Source organism: Pogoniulus pusillus, chromosome 12, assembly GCF_015220805.1.
Source record: "Pogoniulus pusillus isolate bPogPus1 chromosome 12, bPogPus1.pri, whole genome shotgun sequence".
NCBI classification, from domain to species: Eukaryota; Metazoa; Chordata; class Aves; order Piciformes; family Lybiidae; genus Pogoniulus; species Pogoniulus pusillus.
Genome location: NC_087275.1, coordinates 32,511,205 through 32,526,855, shown reverse-complemented (window position 1 = coordinate 32,526,855; position 15,651 = coordinate 32,511,205). Strand labels below are relative to the sequence as shown.

The following is a 15,651-nucleotide window of genomic DNA, read 5'->3' as shown; positions in this document are numbered from 1 at the left end:
CAGAGGCTGAAGCTGTGCCAGGGCAGGTCTAGGCTGGATGTTGTTAGGAAGTTGTTGTCAGAGAGAGTGATTGGCACTGGAATGGGCTGCCCAGGGAGGTGATGGAGTGGCTGTGGCTGGAGGTGTTGCAGCCAAGCCTGGCTGGGGCACTTAGTGCCATGGTCTGGTTGGTTGGGCAGGGCTGGGGGCTAGGTTGGGCTGCATGAGCCTGGAGGTCTCTTCCAGTCTGTTTGATTCTGTGATTCTCCCAGCCTGTGCTCATAGCAGATCAGCTCCAGCCCTCTGAGCATCCTCATGGCCTGTATCTGGACATATTCCAGCATGTCCACATCTTTCTTGTAAGAGAGGCTCCAGAACTGGATGCAATACTCCAGGTGGGGTCACACCAGAGTGGAGCAGAGAGGGAGAATCACCTCCTTTTGCCCCTCTGGCCATGTTTCTCTTGCTGCTGTGCCTCTCACGTTGCCATGCTTCATAGTAAACAGCTCACTGAAATTATTCTAATGCTTGGGTTTCAGCCTTCTTCCCCATGGAAGGCCTTTGTGGCTCTTGCCTGGTGTTTTTTCCTGGTCCAGAATGCAGGATTTGGCATGGGGCAGGAGTTGGCTTGAACCAGCATAGGGAGGATGCTGGAAAGCAGATATCTTTCTCTGGACCAGTTCAGCTAGGAGCTGTGCAAAGCCTTGGGCTGAGGGTGGCACTGGGTCTTTCTGCAGTGTCTGTTCCCCCTCTCTGTGATCCCTCAGTCAGATGAGAAGGGCAGAAGGTTGATTTGGAATGCTCAGGGAGTGTGGCTGATCTGCAGCCTGGCCTTGCAGGTTCACAGCCACTTCTTAAGCCGCTGGGGAGTAAGGTAGCAGTTTGAATGTTTGCTGTGCCCAGTTTAGGATGCAGACATTTGAGACTGAAGGTGGTAGTTAGCCCCCTGGACCAGCTCCCTAATGGCCATGTGTGGCCTTTTAAAGAGGTTTAATGCTAGGATATATTCATGCAACTTTTGCTTCAAGCTTTGAGTCTGCATTTCAGACATCAATTACAGCTCTCTCCATAACATTTCTGGCCACGTGTCTACCTTTCTTCTTTCTTCACTCAAGGAGAGGTTACAAGTCCATGGATTCAGGTGGGGGTGGAGGTGACTAGGAGAAAAGCTTAAGCTAGTGCAAGTAGAGCTGGGCTGGTGATTGGGATCCCTGCTTGTTAATGCTTGGGTGGAGTCCTGCGAGGCCTGATGGCTCTGTTGGGGACTCTGGTTGCCCATTTGCATGCTGTCTGGCTTAGAATGAAAGTAAGCTCTGTTCTGCTCTTGGCTTCACATCACAATTCACATTGTGCCTGGCTGGTTTCAGGTAGACTAATGAAGACTTAAGATTCCCCTAAGAGGGCAAGCCAGGAGATGGTGTTCAGGAAGACAACAATTGTTGGGAGAGAAGGCAGATTTGAGCTATTAGCAATATCAATGCTTCTTTTGATGCTGTTAGAGCCATTAATTGGTTCAAAATGAATGTAACAGCACTTTCTTGGATGTCATGATAGCTCCTCCTTCAGAGGGTAGGAAAGCAGCTAACCCTGGGGGGGGGAGGGGAATAAGCCCCTTAAAATCCTTTCCTCACTTAAATACTGACTCAGAAGGTGGCAGACCCAGCTCGAGTGTAGGATACCCTTGTGTTGTGTGAGCCTGTGAAATAGATTCCCAGATGGAAAGAGTTGTGTGATGTTAATGTAACAGAAACCTAGACATCAGTACTTAAGCCCTGTGAGTAGTGCCACAGCAACAAATGCATTCCAGATAGGGAAATTCAAAATAGGTTATGTGTCTCTTTGCTCTCCACTCTCACCCTCCTGTTATTTTACTGCTGCTGGTAAAGCCAAAGACAAAAATCAGTAGTTAAGCAGTGATCTTCATACAATCACAGAATGGCTCAGGTTGGAAAGGATCTTAGGGATCATCCACTCCATGCCCAGGGACACCTCTCAGCCACACTCAGCTGCTCAGGGCCTCAGCCAGCCTGGCCCAGAACACCCCCAGCAAGGAGGCAGCCACAGCCTCCCTGGGCAGCCTGGGCCAGGCTCTCAGCACCCTCACACTCAACAGCTTCTTGCTCAGCTCCACTCTCCCCCTGCTCTGCCTCACCTCCAAACCATTGCCCTTGGCCTGCCTGCAGACCCCCTCAGCACAAGTCCCTCTGCAGCCTTCCTGCAGGCTGCCTTCAGCTCTTGGCAGCAGCTCTGAGCTGCCCCTGGAGCCTTCTCCCCTGCAGGCTGCACCCCTCCCCAGCTGCCTCAGCCTGTGCTCACAGCAGGGCTGTTATAGTTCTTGGAGCATCTTTGTGACCTGCTCTGGCCTCCCTCCAGCATCTCTGTGTCCTTATTTTGCCTGAGGACAGCAGCACTGGAGGCAGGAGTGGAGGGGAGGTCTGAGCAGAGCAGAGTCCAGGGGCAGAACCTCCTCTCTTGCCCTGCTGCCCACGCTGCTCTGGCTGCAGCCCAGGATGCTGGTGAATTTCTTCATTGTTCCATGAAACAAAACAGCAAGAACAGAGATGTCAGACTTGCTAGAGAGAAACATGTCTCCCTGGGAGACAGGGAAAGAGGAGCCAGTGTAGTCATGTATGAAATCTCCCAAACTAAGTTCACACTCTCTAAGAGCATCAATGAATCATCATCATAGAATCAAGCAGGTTGGAAGAGAGCTCCAAGCTCATCCAGCCCAACCTAGCACCCAGCCCTAGCCAGTCAACCAGACCATGGCACCAAGTGCCTCATCCAGGCTTTTCTGGAACACCTCCAGGGATGGTGACTCCACCACCTAAGGAATTAACTTGGTTTGTGTCTTAGGGAAACTGTTCATCTGAATGTGGTGATGAGGAAGTGTATTGCATTAGTGAATGCACTTGGTGAGGAGCCGAGCAAGTGACAGCAGTATCCATGCCCAGAAGGCCACAGTGCAAGATGTACTTTGTTCACTTCTTTAATGAAAGCAAATCCTTTATGTGGAATCTCAGAAATGCAGCAGCAAATTGGACATTTTACTTGAAATCTGAGGAGCAGTTTGCTGTGGCACTGCCTCTCCTTGTAGATGTAGTGATGGTGACACTGATGGATAAAGTGGTAGAGCAGCATTTAACAACCACAGAATGTGAGGAGGGCTGAAGTTTGTGGGTTCTTTTTCTAGCAGTAGTATCAGAGGGAATTTAAAGTCCTTCAAACTCTGCAGTGCTGATTTTCAGCACACAAGAAGGTAGAGTAATATGGTTCTGGAGCTTTAAACATCTGGCTTCAGATTGACTGGGACACATGGACTTGTAGCTAACATGTGAGGAGTAAACTCTGTTAGTTGCTGAGTTCATCTGTCCTGAGTGCAGGCTGTGAAAAAGAAGCTTAGGGTACTTCAAAGAATCACAGCATGGCAGGGGCTGGAAGAGACCTCCAAAGCTCAGCCAGTCCAACCCCACCCTGCCAGAGCAGCAGCACCCAGAGCAGCTCACACAGGAACACAGCCAGCTGGGTTTGAATATCTGCAGAGAGGGAGACTGCACACCCCCCTGGGCAGCCTGTGCCAGGCTCTGGCAGTCTCACAGGGAAAAAAAATCCTCCTCATGTTTAAAAGAAGCTTCCTCTGCCTCAGCTTCCACCCAGTGCCCCTTGGCCTGGCACTGGGCATCACCCAGCAGAGCCTGGCTGCAGCCTGCTGCCACTCACCCTGCACACATTGATAACCATTGCTGAGGTCACAGGATCATGTGCCTAAGTGCCTTACCCAGTCTTTTCTTCTCAGTCTCCTCCTCTCCCAGCAGAACAGAGCTGTTCCATTCCCTTCAGCATCTCTGTGGCTCTGTGCTGGACTCTCTCCAGCAGTTCTGTGTCCCTCTTGAACTGAGGGGCCCAGCACTGGACACAGGACTCCAGCTGTGGCCTCAGCAGGGCAGAGCAGAGGGGCAGGAGAACCTCTCAGGACCTACTTACCACAGCCCTTCTAATCCAGCCCAGGATGGCATTGCCCCTCCTGCCCCCCAGAGCACATTGCTGGCTCATGGGCAGTCTCCCACCCACCAGCACCCCCAGAGCCTTTTCCCCTTCACTGCCTTCCAACAGCTCAGTCCCAACCTCTCCTGCTGCCTGGGGTTGTTCTTTTCCAGGTGCCAGACTCTGCCCTTGCCCCTGTTGACTTCCATTCAGTTTCCTTGCTGAGGTTTCAGTTTGTGCAGGACACACTGTGCACCAATCTGTTCTGACCTGCACTGACTTTAGAGGCTGTCTTGCCAAACACTGTTTTAACTCTTCCTCCCAATCCTCTCCCTGTTAGGACCCCAGAAGGATGCAGTCCTCCTCACGGACAGAACAGCACAGGAAATGTGTGTGAAGCTGGGAGCTGAGAGAAGCAGGCCTGGTGTCAGCAGCAGCTTGCACTGTTTGGAGCCATGGGATGCAGCAGTTCTGTACCTGACAGGAGGTCAGAGAACGGTGAGTGCTGCTCTGAGGTCAGTGATTGTTCTCTCTGTGACACCAGAAGAGGATCACAAGGAAGCATTTGCCCCAGTTCCTACTGCTAAAATAGTTCTTCAGAGAAAGTTATTTTTAATAATCTTTCTAGAAGAGTGTAAGCTTCAGAGGGCACTTCCAGCCCCTGCCACCTTGTTCAGCATCTTTGTGTGCCATGGGCAGAGGCATTGAGTGCAGCCTCAGCAAGTTTGCTGCCCACACCAAGCTGTGTGGTGCTGCAGCCAGGCTGGAGGGCAGGATCCATCCAGAGGGACCTGGGCAGGCTGCAGGCAGCAATGAGCTCTGCCCTGAGCCTCCTCTGCTGCAGGCTGCACCCCCCCAGCTCCCTCAGCCTCTCCTCACAGGGCTGTGCTCCAGGCCCCTCCCCAGCCTTGCTGCCCTGCTCCAAACACCTTCCAGCACCTCAGCAGCTCTCTGCAATGGAGGAGCCCAGAATGTCTCTGAGTGTGCAGAAGTTTGGAATGGACAGGAGGAGCTGTGCTGTGTCTACAGCCATCAGTGTACACTGGTGTGGAGCTACCCCAAAGCTGGCTCTTGGCTCTGTGTGCTGTTTGCCAGTGTTCAGGCCTCTGCAGCTGCTGGATGATTTCCTCTCTGCACTTCAGCAGCAGTCAGATGGTGCTGAACTGGCATTCCATCTGCAGCCTGAGGCTGTACATCCCTCTAATGCCTTAATAACATCAATTTAACAGGTGCTCACTGGTGTAGAGGCCTGAGAACAATTTCTTTAACAGATGCAGTTTAGCCTAGTGTGAAAATCATAGTGTGAGTCAGGCCTGAGAACAACAGTGCTGTAGCAAGTGCAATTAAAGAGGAAAAAGAGGCAGGAAATATTCTGTTAGATCTGCACCATTCCCCACAGTGGTTGATATCTATCTGTCTTATGTGATGCCAGCAGAGCTCTGCCATCTTAAGTGCTCAGGACCATTAAGCAACCCAGGGGGGCTTTAATGGGAAGTTTAATGGTTCTGATGCTGGAAATCAGCTTCTGTGCTGGTGGCTGTGCTTTGCCCCTTGTGTACTCTCCTAAACTGAAAGCTGATGACAGCCTTGCCCTGATGTGTCAGTCTTTCAGATCTGAGTTGCTGCTGAGCTCCAGAAAATAAGAGACATCTTTAGAGTTTATGCAGGGCACAGAGGATGCTCTTGGCTGGATGTTGTTAGGAAGTTGTTGGCAGAGAGAGTGATTGGCACTGGAATGGGCTGCCCAGGGAGGTGGTGGAGTGGCCGTGGCTGGAGGTGTTGCAGCCAAGCCTGGCTGGGGCACTTAGTGCCATGGTCTGGTTGGTTGGGCAGGGCTGGGTGCTAGGTTGGGCTGGGGGAGCTTGGAGCTCTCTGCCAGCCTGCTTGGTTCTGTGATTCTATGATTTAAAGATTGCGTTTCCTTCAGGCAGGAGGATGGATGCAATGTCTGAAGAATGAGAGTCTCTTCTGATTTTGGCCTTGTCTGGCCTAGAAAACTTTACCTGCAGCTCCCTTGGCTTGTTCCCCCAAGATCAGAAGCATGAAGATTTTCTTCTGTGTCCTGAGCTGAGCTCTTCAGGGTTGAGTTCCTTAGGAAACTCCTTGAAGTGAGGTGTTAGCTGCAGGGCTGGAGGCAAAGGCTGGACAAGGCTGGCCCTGTCTATTTTTACCACTGGTATCCTGTTGAGAGCACAGAGAAAAAGAGGTAGGGAAAAGAGATATGAGATCAGTCCAGAAAGAATTATGGACTCACTTCTAACTGAGTGATTGTGTCACCTCTTGAGAGCACCCTCCTATCTTGCTCTGCTTTTTGTTGCCAGGTACAAGAATATGGTGGTGGTGATGTGGTTGCCTTGAGAGGTGCAGGATCCAGTACCCCTGTGCTCTGTCTTCCTCTTGCTGTTACACTGATGCATGTAATGCCTCTTGGGTGCCCCTGTCAGTGTTCTGCAGGGCCAAGCAGAGAGCCCTTCTACCCATGGGTTAAGCACATGACTAGATCTGAAGTTGCTGTTGTTTCAGCTGCTCCATCTTCAGGGCAGCAGCTGCATTTTGTTCTGATTTTCTCTAGTAAGTGATGTCCTCCTCTGGGTGATAAATCCATCTTCATGTGTCCTGAGTACCTGAAGTGTGCATCTATTGCTCTCTGGCTAACCTTACAAACCAGTTAACAAGAACCAAGGGAGGCTTTCCTCAAAGTTAGTTGTTCTTTCTGGAAAAGCATCTCAAAAGCAACAGAGTCACAGCTCTGAGGGACAGCAAAAATCAATGCTGAGCTCTTCATTTTCTTCCAAGCTCAAGGATTTCAGTCTGAGCATGTCCCCTCCAGCCTTCTGCTTTCTCTCCTCCCTCTATCAGAGCAGCAGTGATCACCTGTAATGCTGAGGGCATGCCTCACTGCCTTTCCTCTTATCCTCCTGCCACCAGCACCATGTTCCATGCCCCAGCTCCTTAGGGCTGCTACCCTGTGGGTACCAGGAATAGCAGCATAGTGAGCATCAGCTCTGGTGCTTCTGTCCTCCTGCACAGCTTTCACTGCTGGCTGCTGTTCACACAGCACTAAATGCTTTGACAAGCATGAGGAGCTCACCCCACAGGACAGTGCTCACCCTAGGACCTCTTTGTGTCCCCAGATGTCCTGCTTGATAGCTTTTACCTGAGCAGATAAGCAAAGGTATCTGAGAAAGCAGTTGAGGGTTGTAGGCCTTTCATTCTAGGCTGCAGTCTTGGTGCTAGTTCTGTGACATTTCTAGCAGCTTTCCAGCCTGGGACAGTAGCAGGCACAGCTTGTTAGAGTTCTGAGTGGGCTGCACATTCAGCATATAATCCAAAATGGTCTTCAGATGCATTCCATTGAATTCCTCTTCCTTTGGTAACAAATGTTAAGGCTGAGTTTTGATGGCTTGCTGCACAGCCAAGCAGGCAAAAGCTTCAGAATCATAGACTCATAGAACCAAGCAGGCTGGTAGAGAGCTCCAAGCTCCCCCAGCCCACCCTAGCCCCCAGCCCTGCCCAACCAACCAGACCATGGCACTAAGTGCCCCAGCCAGGCTTGGCTGCAACACCTCCAGGGACATTGACTCCACCACCTCCCTGGGCAGTCCATTCCAACACAGCTCACTCTCTCTGTCAAGAACTTCCTCCTAACATCGAGCCTGGACCTCCCCTTCCCTCCCTTTCTGTTAGTAGAGGCTGTTGCAAGCTCTCTTATTACACAGTGCTCATGTTAGAGGTTGCACAGTCTGAAGCTGGTGAAGAAATGCCTCTTGCTGGTAGGCCAGACCACATCTCTGCCTTTCCTTACCTTCCCAGAACCCATACACTGGGTGCAGCCCATCAGCTGAACATAGAATCAAGCAGCTTGGCAGAGAGTTCCAAGCTCCCCCAGCCCAACCTAGCACCCAGCCCTGCCCAACCAACCAGACCATGGCACTAAGTGCCCCAGCCAGGCTTGGCTGCAACACCTCCAGCCACGGCCACTCCACCACCTCCCTGGGCAGCCCATTCCAATGCCAGTCACCCTCTCTGGCAAGAACATGGCTGATTTCTTCCATGAGCATGGTATTCAGGACAAAGAAATGAGGAAGGTTGCTAAGCATATGAGCCTGAGCAAGTCAGCCAGTGTGGGAGCTGGCCCTGGAGACAGAACCAGTAAGTGCAGCATGGATTCAGCACTGCAGAGAACTATTTCAGTCTCACAGAGTTCAGTCTTAATGTCAGCTGGGCACGGGGGTCTGGATTCCTCATCCACCTGCAAAGCTGTGCAAGGGCAGCAGTGTGTGCTTTCAGTGCAGGTGGCACTGCACCCCTGGGTGCTCCATTGCCTTCTCTTTTGACAGTGATTCGAGCTGCCATCCTCATCCAGAACTGGTACCGCTTTACCATGGCCCGGCTGGAGACAAGGCGCCGCTGCTCCCTGAGCATCTTTCAGTCCATCGAATATGCTGAGGAGCAAGACCAGCTGCAGGTTTGTAAGCCTCAGTTCTTTCTCTACAAGCACTTAGGTTATCCTCAGGGAACTGAAGCTGCCCAAACAAAATGGGCATGTGGCTGTTTCTCACTACAGATCTGTGTCCTGTACAATCAAACCAATTTCGTGCCTCATGCATAGGAGGCTGCGTTGGAAGGGATCTCCAAAGGTCATCCAGTCCAACCTCCTCTGCAGTAAGCAGGGGCACCCTCAACTAGCCCAGGTTGCACTGAACCCTGTTGAGCCTCACCTTGAACATCTCCAAGGATGGGGTCTCAACTACCTCCCTGGGCAACCTGTTGCAGTGTTTCACTACCCTCATGGTAAAGAACTTATTTAGTTGTGTCTGCATATATAGAGTCATAGAATGGTTTAGGTTGGAAAGGACCTCCAAGCTCAGCCAGTTCCAACCCCCATGCCATAGGCAGGGACACCTCCCACTAGAACAGGTTGCTCAAGACCTCATCCAACCTGGTCCTGAACACTTCCATGGAGGTTGTGGAGCACAGAAGCACCCAATGTGATCTTTGATCACATTGGGTGCTTCTGTGCTCCACAACCTCCATGGGAAACCTGTGCCAGTGTCTCACCACCCTCAACCTGTGCCAGTGTCTCACCACCCTCAACCTGTACCAGTCTCTCACCACCCTCACTCTCAACAACCCTTTCCTAGCATCCAGTTTGAATCTCCCCTCTGCCACTTCAAACCCATTCCTCCTCCTCCTCCTCCTCCTCCTCTCATTCCCAGACGTTGTCAATAGTCCCTCCCCAGCCTTCCTGTAGCCCCCTTCAGATACTGCAAGGCCACTCCAAGCTCTTCTCCAAGCCTTCTCTTCTCCAGCCTGCACAGCCCCAACTCTTGTAGCCTGTCCTCATAGCAGAGCTTCTGCAGCCCTCTGAGCATCTTGGTGGCCTCCTCTGGACTGGCTTCAACAGTTCCATGTCCTGCTTGTGCTGGGGGCTGCAGAACTGCCCAGAGGACACCAGCATATATATGTGTGTATAACTACCTAAGAGCATGGCACCATTCTGCCCATACAACCATACCTAGGCTAGAGATTCCTGTGGAACAGCTCAGCCAGCCAGGAATTGCAGGTTATCCCAATGTGGGTGACCTTCACTGTGCCTGTGAGGCAAGGTAAGTGCAACAGAGTTATCAGCATCTCAATGCACCAGTGCAGGGAATGAGAAACTCAGGACTTTGTGTTCATTCTACCTGCAGGGAGGCTGTAGCCAGGTGGGGTTGGGCTCTGCTGCCAGGCAGCCAGCAGCAGAACAAGGGGACAGAGGCTCAAGCTTGGCCAGTGCAGGTCTAGGGTGGATGTTGTGAGGAAGTTGTTGTCAGAGAGAGTGATTGGCACTGGAATGGGCTGCCCAGGGAGGTGGTGGAGTGGCCGTGGCTGGAGGTGTTGCAGCCAAGCCTGGCTGGGGCACTTAGTGCCATGGTCTGGTTGGTTGGGCAGGGCTGGGTGCTAGGTTGGGCTGGGGGAGCTTGGAGCTCTCTGCCAGCCTGCCTGGCTCTATGATATTCTCTGATATCAGTGTCTGAAGTCAGTTCAGAGCACTGTAGCAGGACCTTTCTACTGACATCAAAGCAAGTCTAGGCAAATAGTCTGGATGATGGGAAAAATGGATTGTACTCCAAAATACCAGCAGCTCTGAAACCACCCTGGAAGTTTTTATGCATTCATATGGTGTCATTCTGCTAATTCATAGCAAAGAGGGAAAGGAGTGAGCCCTTTTTTTGGAGCAGGACTGAAGTTGTGCCATTATTGCAGGCTGATGCTATGGAAACATTGAGTAATGCCTCAGACCACCCCTGCATGGGCAAGTGTTAGTAGCTGAGTAAGAGAAGACAAGGTTGATAATTGCTGGATCCCCTAAACTGATCACTGTGTGTTTGTTCTTTCCTTTTCTGTTCTTAGCTATCCAACTTTTTTACCTTCATGCTGGATCACTGCACCCAACCTGATTCAGGTAAGGATGAAATCATAGAGTGGTTTAGGTTGGAAGGGACCTTCAAGATCTGCCAGTTCCAACCCCCCTGCCACGGGCAGGGACACCTCCCACTAGAACAGGTTGCTCAAGGCCTCATCCAACCTGGCCTTGAACATCTCCAGGGAGGTTGTGGAGCACAGAAGCACCCAATGTGATCTTTGATCACATTGGGTGCTTCTGTGCTCCACAACCTCCATGGGAAACCTGTGCCTGTGTCTCACCACCCTCCACCTGTGCCAATCTCTCACCACCCTCAACCTGTGCCAGTGTCTCACCCCACTCACTGTGAAGAATTTCTTCCTAATATCTAGTCTAAATCTCTTGTCAGGCCTAAGATCTACCCTCCTCAAGCTTAACATTTAATTTTTGAAGCACAACCTTTAATTCTTGAAGTGTTGTTGTAGAATCATAAAATCAAACAGGTTGGAAGAGAGCTCCGAACTCATCTAGTCCAACCTAGCACCCAGCCCCGTCCAATCCACCAGACCATGACACTAAGTTCTGGGCCCCTCCATTGCAGAGAGCTGCTGAGGTGCTGGAAGGTGTTTGGAGCAGGGCAGCAAGGCTGGGGAGGGGCCTGGAGCACAGCCCTGTGAGGAGAGGCTGAGGGAGCTGGGGGGGTGCAGCCTGCAGCAGAGGAGGCTCAGGGCAGAGCTGATTGCTGCCTGCAGCTGCCTGCAGGGAGGCTGTAGCCAGGTGGGGTTGGGCTCTGCTGCCAGGCAGCCAGCAGCAGAAGAAGGGGACAGAGGCTGAAGCTGTGCCAGGGCAGGTCTAGGCTGGATGTTGTTAGGAAGTTGTTGTCAGAGAGAGTGATTGGCACTGGAATGGGCTGCCCAGGGAGGTGGTGGAGTGGCTGTGGCTGGAGGTGTTGCAGCCAAGCCTGGCTGGGGCACTGAGTGCCATGGTCTGGTTGGTTGGGCAGGGCTGGGTGCTAGGCTGGGCTGGGGGAGCTTGGAGCTCATAGAATCAACCTGCTTGATCCTATGGTTCTATGAAGTGCCCCATCCAGGCTTTTCTTGAGCACCTCCAGGGACAGCAACTCCACCACCTCCCTGGGCAGCCCATTCCAATGGCAGTTGGGATCCTTGGACAAACTTTTGAGGTCAAACTCAACAGAAGGACAGCCTGAAAGTTATTCCTAAATCCAGAAAGTAAACAGGACTTCCTTGAACTGATTTAGAATAGGTCTAACCCCAGTGGAGTTAAAAAGGAGGCTGTCCCCTTGTGATTGAATGACAGGAGGATGTCCTTTCTCTTTCCTCTGGTCCAGCCACAGGTTATTCCCATTAAAATTTGCAGAAGACACTCTGACAGCAGGATAAAACCACCATCAAAGCCCTAAGTGCTTCAGTCTTCTAATGACCACCATTAGCAACAGTGATTTTTTGTCTCTCTTAAATACTTTAGAGTGCCTAATGCTCTCTGTGCTCTGCAGAAGAAGAAATTACATTTACCCTTGCTCCAGAGCCAAGGAGAGTGATGCCATAATCCTCCCTTTGGTTTGCTTCCATTAGCACTGCATTCTGCAAAACAAAACTGCTTTAGTAATGGAGCTTTTTGGGAAGCAATTGGCAAACTTGAAGAAAGTCAAACTCTGCTCACTTCATCTGCTCAGAGGCTGCAGCTCCTCTCCTATGAGCACAGGCTGTGCTGGTTTCAGCCTAGCAGGGATATTTGAGTGAGAAGAGTTAGGTTACAGGCTGTGAAGAGGAAACAGTAGTGATGGCTGCTTCACTCATACAGTCACAGAATCAGTCAGGGTTGGAAGGGAGCACAAGGATCAGGCAGTGCCAACCCCCTGCCATGCCCAGGGACACCCTACCCTAGAGCAGGCTGCACACAGCCTCAGCCAGCCTGGCCTCAAACACCTCCAGCCATGGGGCCTCAACCACCTCCCTGGGCAGCCTCTGCCAGGCTCTCACCACTCTCCTGCTCAACAACTTCCTCCTCACCTCCAGCCTCACTCTCCCCACCTCCAGCTTTGCTCCATTGCCCTCAGTCCCCATAGGCCTGCTGAGATGTATAAAAAGAACACAGGCATAGATAAGAGTTGCTGTGTGTCTCTGGCTGCCTCCACTTTTCTCCCTTCAGTCTGAGAAATGGAAGGCTCTGAGGAGACCTTACTGTGGTCTTTCAGTACCTTAAAGAAGTTATAAGTAAGCTGGGGAGGGACACTTTAGAGTGTTAGGTAGGGATAGGGCTGAGGGAATGGAGCAAAACTAGAAATGGGTGGATTCAGATTGGATGTTAGAATCACAGAATCACAGAACCAGGCAGGCTGGCAGAGAGCTCCAAGCTCCCCCAGCCCAACCTAGCACCCAGCCCTGCCCAACCAACCAGACCATGGCACTCAGTGCCCCAGCCAGGCTTGGCTGCAACACCTCCAGCCACAGCCACTCCACCACCTCCCTGGGCAGCCCATTCCAGTGCCAATCACTCTCTCTGACAACAACTTCCTAACAACATCCAGCCTAGACCTGCCCTGGCACAGCTTCAGCCTCTGTCCCCTTGTTCTGCTGCTGGCTGCCTGGCAGCAGAGCCCAACCCCACCTGGCTACAGCCTCCCTGCAGGCAGCTGCAGGCAGCAATGAGCTGTGCCCTGAGCCTCCTCTGCTGCAGGCTGCACCCCCCCAGCTCCCTCAGCCTCTCCTCACAGGGCTCTGCTCCAGGCCCCTCCCCAGCCTTGCTGCCCTGCTCCAAACACCTTCCAGCACCTCAGCAGCTCTCTGCAATGGAGGGGCCCAGAGCTGGACACAGCACTGCAGGGGTGGCCTGAGCAGTGCTGAGCACAGCGGTGGGCACAAGAACCTCCCTTGTCCTGCTGCCCACACTGCTCCTGAGCCAGCCCAGGATGCCACTGGCTCTGCTGCCCACCTGGGCACACTGCTGCCTCCTCTGCAGCTCCTCTCTCCCAGCACCCCCAGCTCCCTCCCTGCCTGCTCTCAGCCACTCTGGCCCCAGCCTGCAGTGCTGCTTGGGGTTCTTGTGGCCAAAGTGCAGAACCCTGCCCTTGGCCTTGTTCAGTCTCATCCCATGGCCTCTGCCCACCCATGCAGCCTGGCCAGGTCCCTCTGCAGGGCTCTGCTACCCTCCAACAGCTCCACAGCTGCTCCTAGCTTGGTGCCATACTTTCTCAGTCCCCTGTTCCAGGTCATCACTAAAGACACTGATGTAGAAGAAAGGCAATCTGCAAGAAGAAAACACTCAAAGCTGCTGTCCACTCAGTGACATTTCAAGGGTTTGCCAAGCAGATATTGAGGCAATTAGCAATGCTCCTGCTTTTTCCATGTCCCAGGGAAATTAGAAGCTGTGCTCTGCTTTTACCTCTCTGTTTTTGTTTACTTTATTTCCTGCCGACGGTTTTATGGCAGCCAGCCAGAAGCTGGTGCTGGCTGCTGGATGTGTCAGCAAGGAATGCTTTGCAATCCACTGGGAACAAACAGGGCTGCTTTGGTAACTTTTCATAGCTCCTCTGGTACTTAGCCTCAGAATTTTACATAGACAGTAGAAAGTGAATCAAAGTGAATCTTTACAGGCTGTAGTCCAAGGGTAGACTTTAGCCAGGTGATGGTCACTGCATGATCAACCAGGACACTGGCTCTGGCCAGCCTGATCTGGGGTAGGCTGTCCCTGCCTGTGGCAGGGGAGTTGGAACTAGGTGATCCTTGTGGTCACCTTCCAACCCGGACTGATTCAATGGTTCTCTGACACTTGGCTTGCCTTGCTATGTGGGGCCAGGAGAGGAAAGTCTGTGACAGGTTGCATTTCTCATTGCCTGTGAGAGCAAATTGCTCCACAACCCCAATCCAAAATCTCTTGCTGGTGTTTTGACCTGGAGGGTTTTTCATGTGGTGTGGCTGGCTTGTGGTGTGCTAGGTTGGGGCTCTGTGGTGTGCTTGGTTGGGGCTCTGTGGTGTGCTGGGTTGGGGCTCTGTGGTGTGCTTGGTTGGGGCTCTGTGGTGTGCTTGGTTGGGGCTCTGTGGTGTGCTTGGTTGGGGCTCTGTGGTGTGCTAGGTTGGGGCTCTGTGGTGTGCTGGGTTGGGGCTCTGTGGTGTGCTTGGTTGGGGCTCTGTGGTGTGCTTGGTTGGGGCTCTGTGGTGTGCTAGGTTGGGGCTCTGTGGTGTGCTAGGTTGGGGCTCTGTGGTGTGCTAGGTTGGGGCTCTGTGGTGTGCTTGGTTGGGGCTCTGTGGTGTGCTAGGTTGGGGCTCTGTGGTGTGCTTGGTTGGGGCTCTGTGGTGTGCTAGGTTGGGGCTCTGTGGTGTGCTAGGTTGGGGCTCTGTGGTGTGCTGGGTTGGGGCTCTGTGGTGTGCTGGGTTGGGGCTCTGTGGTGTGCTTGGTTGGGGCTCTGTGGTGTGCTAGGTTGGGGCTCTGTGGTGTGTTTGGTTGGGGCTCTGTGGTGTGCTTGGTTGGGGCTCTGTGGTGTGCTTGGTTGGGGCTCTGTGGTGTGTTTAGTTGGGGCTCTGTGGTGTGTTTAGTGTGGGTTTTGTGGTGTGCTTGGTTGGGGCTCTGTGGTGTGTTTGGTTGGGGCTCTGTGGTGTGCTTGGTTGGGGCTCTGTGGTGTGTTTAGTGTGGGTTTTGTGGTGTGCTTGGTTGGGGCTCTGTGGTGTGCTTGATTGGGGCTCTGTGGTGTGTTTGGTTGGGGCTCTGTGGTGTGTTTAGTGTGGGTTTTGTGGTGTGCTTGGGGGTTTTGTGGTGTGTTTGGTTGGGGCTCTGTTGGGGGGGGGGGGGTGTGTGTGGTGGGGGTTCTGTGGGGTGTGTGGCTGGGCTCTGCAGGGAGTTTTGCTTGGGTTTAGGTCTATTCCTTTGGTTTCTGTGCTGTGAAGCAATCTGAGCAGAGCTGCAGCTCTGCTACGACACAAGGCAGGAGGGAGCCTCCCTGACAGTGCCACCGGTGAGGCATCAGCTACGTTCAGCTGGTTCCACTCATGCTGTGAGGGCCCTGTGGGAGGCTGTTGGAGTTCCCACTCTCTTCTTCTTTCCTTCTGTTGCAGTGTCCCACATTTTCACCACGCCAGGTGCTCCCCAGGGGGTGGATGAAGACTTGTGCTTAAGAGAGTTTGAAGTGCAGATCGATGTTCCTGACTCCTACTATGGACCGCGGCTCTCATTCCCCCTTACCGTTGAAGATGCCAATGCTCTTCTGCATGCTTTCAGGAATGAGCAGGTGAGCTGCAGCTGGTTTGGTTTTATAGACTCATAGAACCAAGCAGGCTGGCAGA

The 15,651-nt window shown here is 52.6% G+C and overlaps 1 protein-coding gene across 1 annotated transcript in view; it reads left to right on the top strand.

Annotated features, from left to right (window-relative positions):
• Positions 1 to 15,651, top strand: part of PPEF1 (protein phosphatase with EF-hand domain 1) — a 47,359-nt gene that overhangs the window by 7,527 nt on the left and 24,181 nt on the right. Inside the window, exons 2-5 of the mRNA XM_064152064.1 lie at positions 4,304 to 4,461; positions 8,304 to 8,431; positions 10,360 to 10,411; positions 15,424 to 15,596. Coding sequence (XP_064008134.1) covers positions 4,419 to 4,461; positions 8,304 to 8,431; positions 10,360 to 10,411; positions 15,424 to 15,596 — 396 coding nt within the window. The 5' untranslated portion in view covers positions 4,304 to 4,418. The remainder of the gene's footprint in view (positions 1 to 4,303; positions 4,462 to 8,303; positions 8,432 to 10,359; positions 10,412 to 15,423; positions 15,597 to 15,651) is intronic.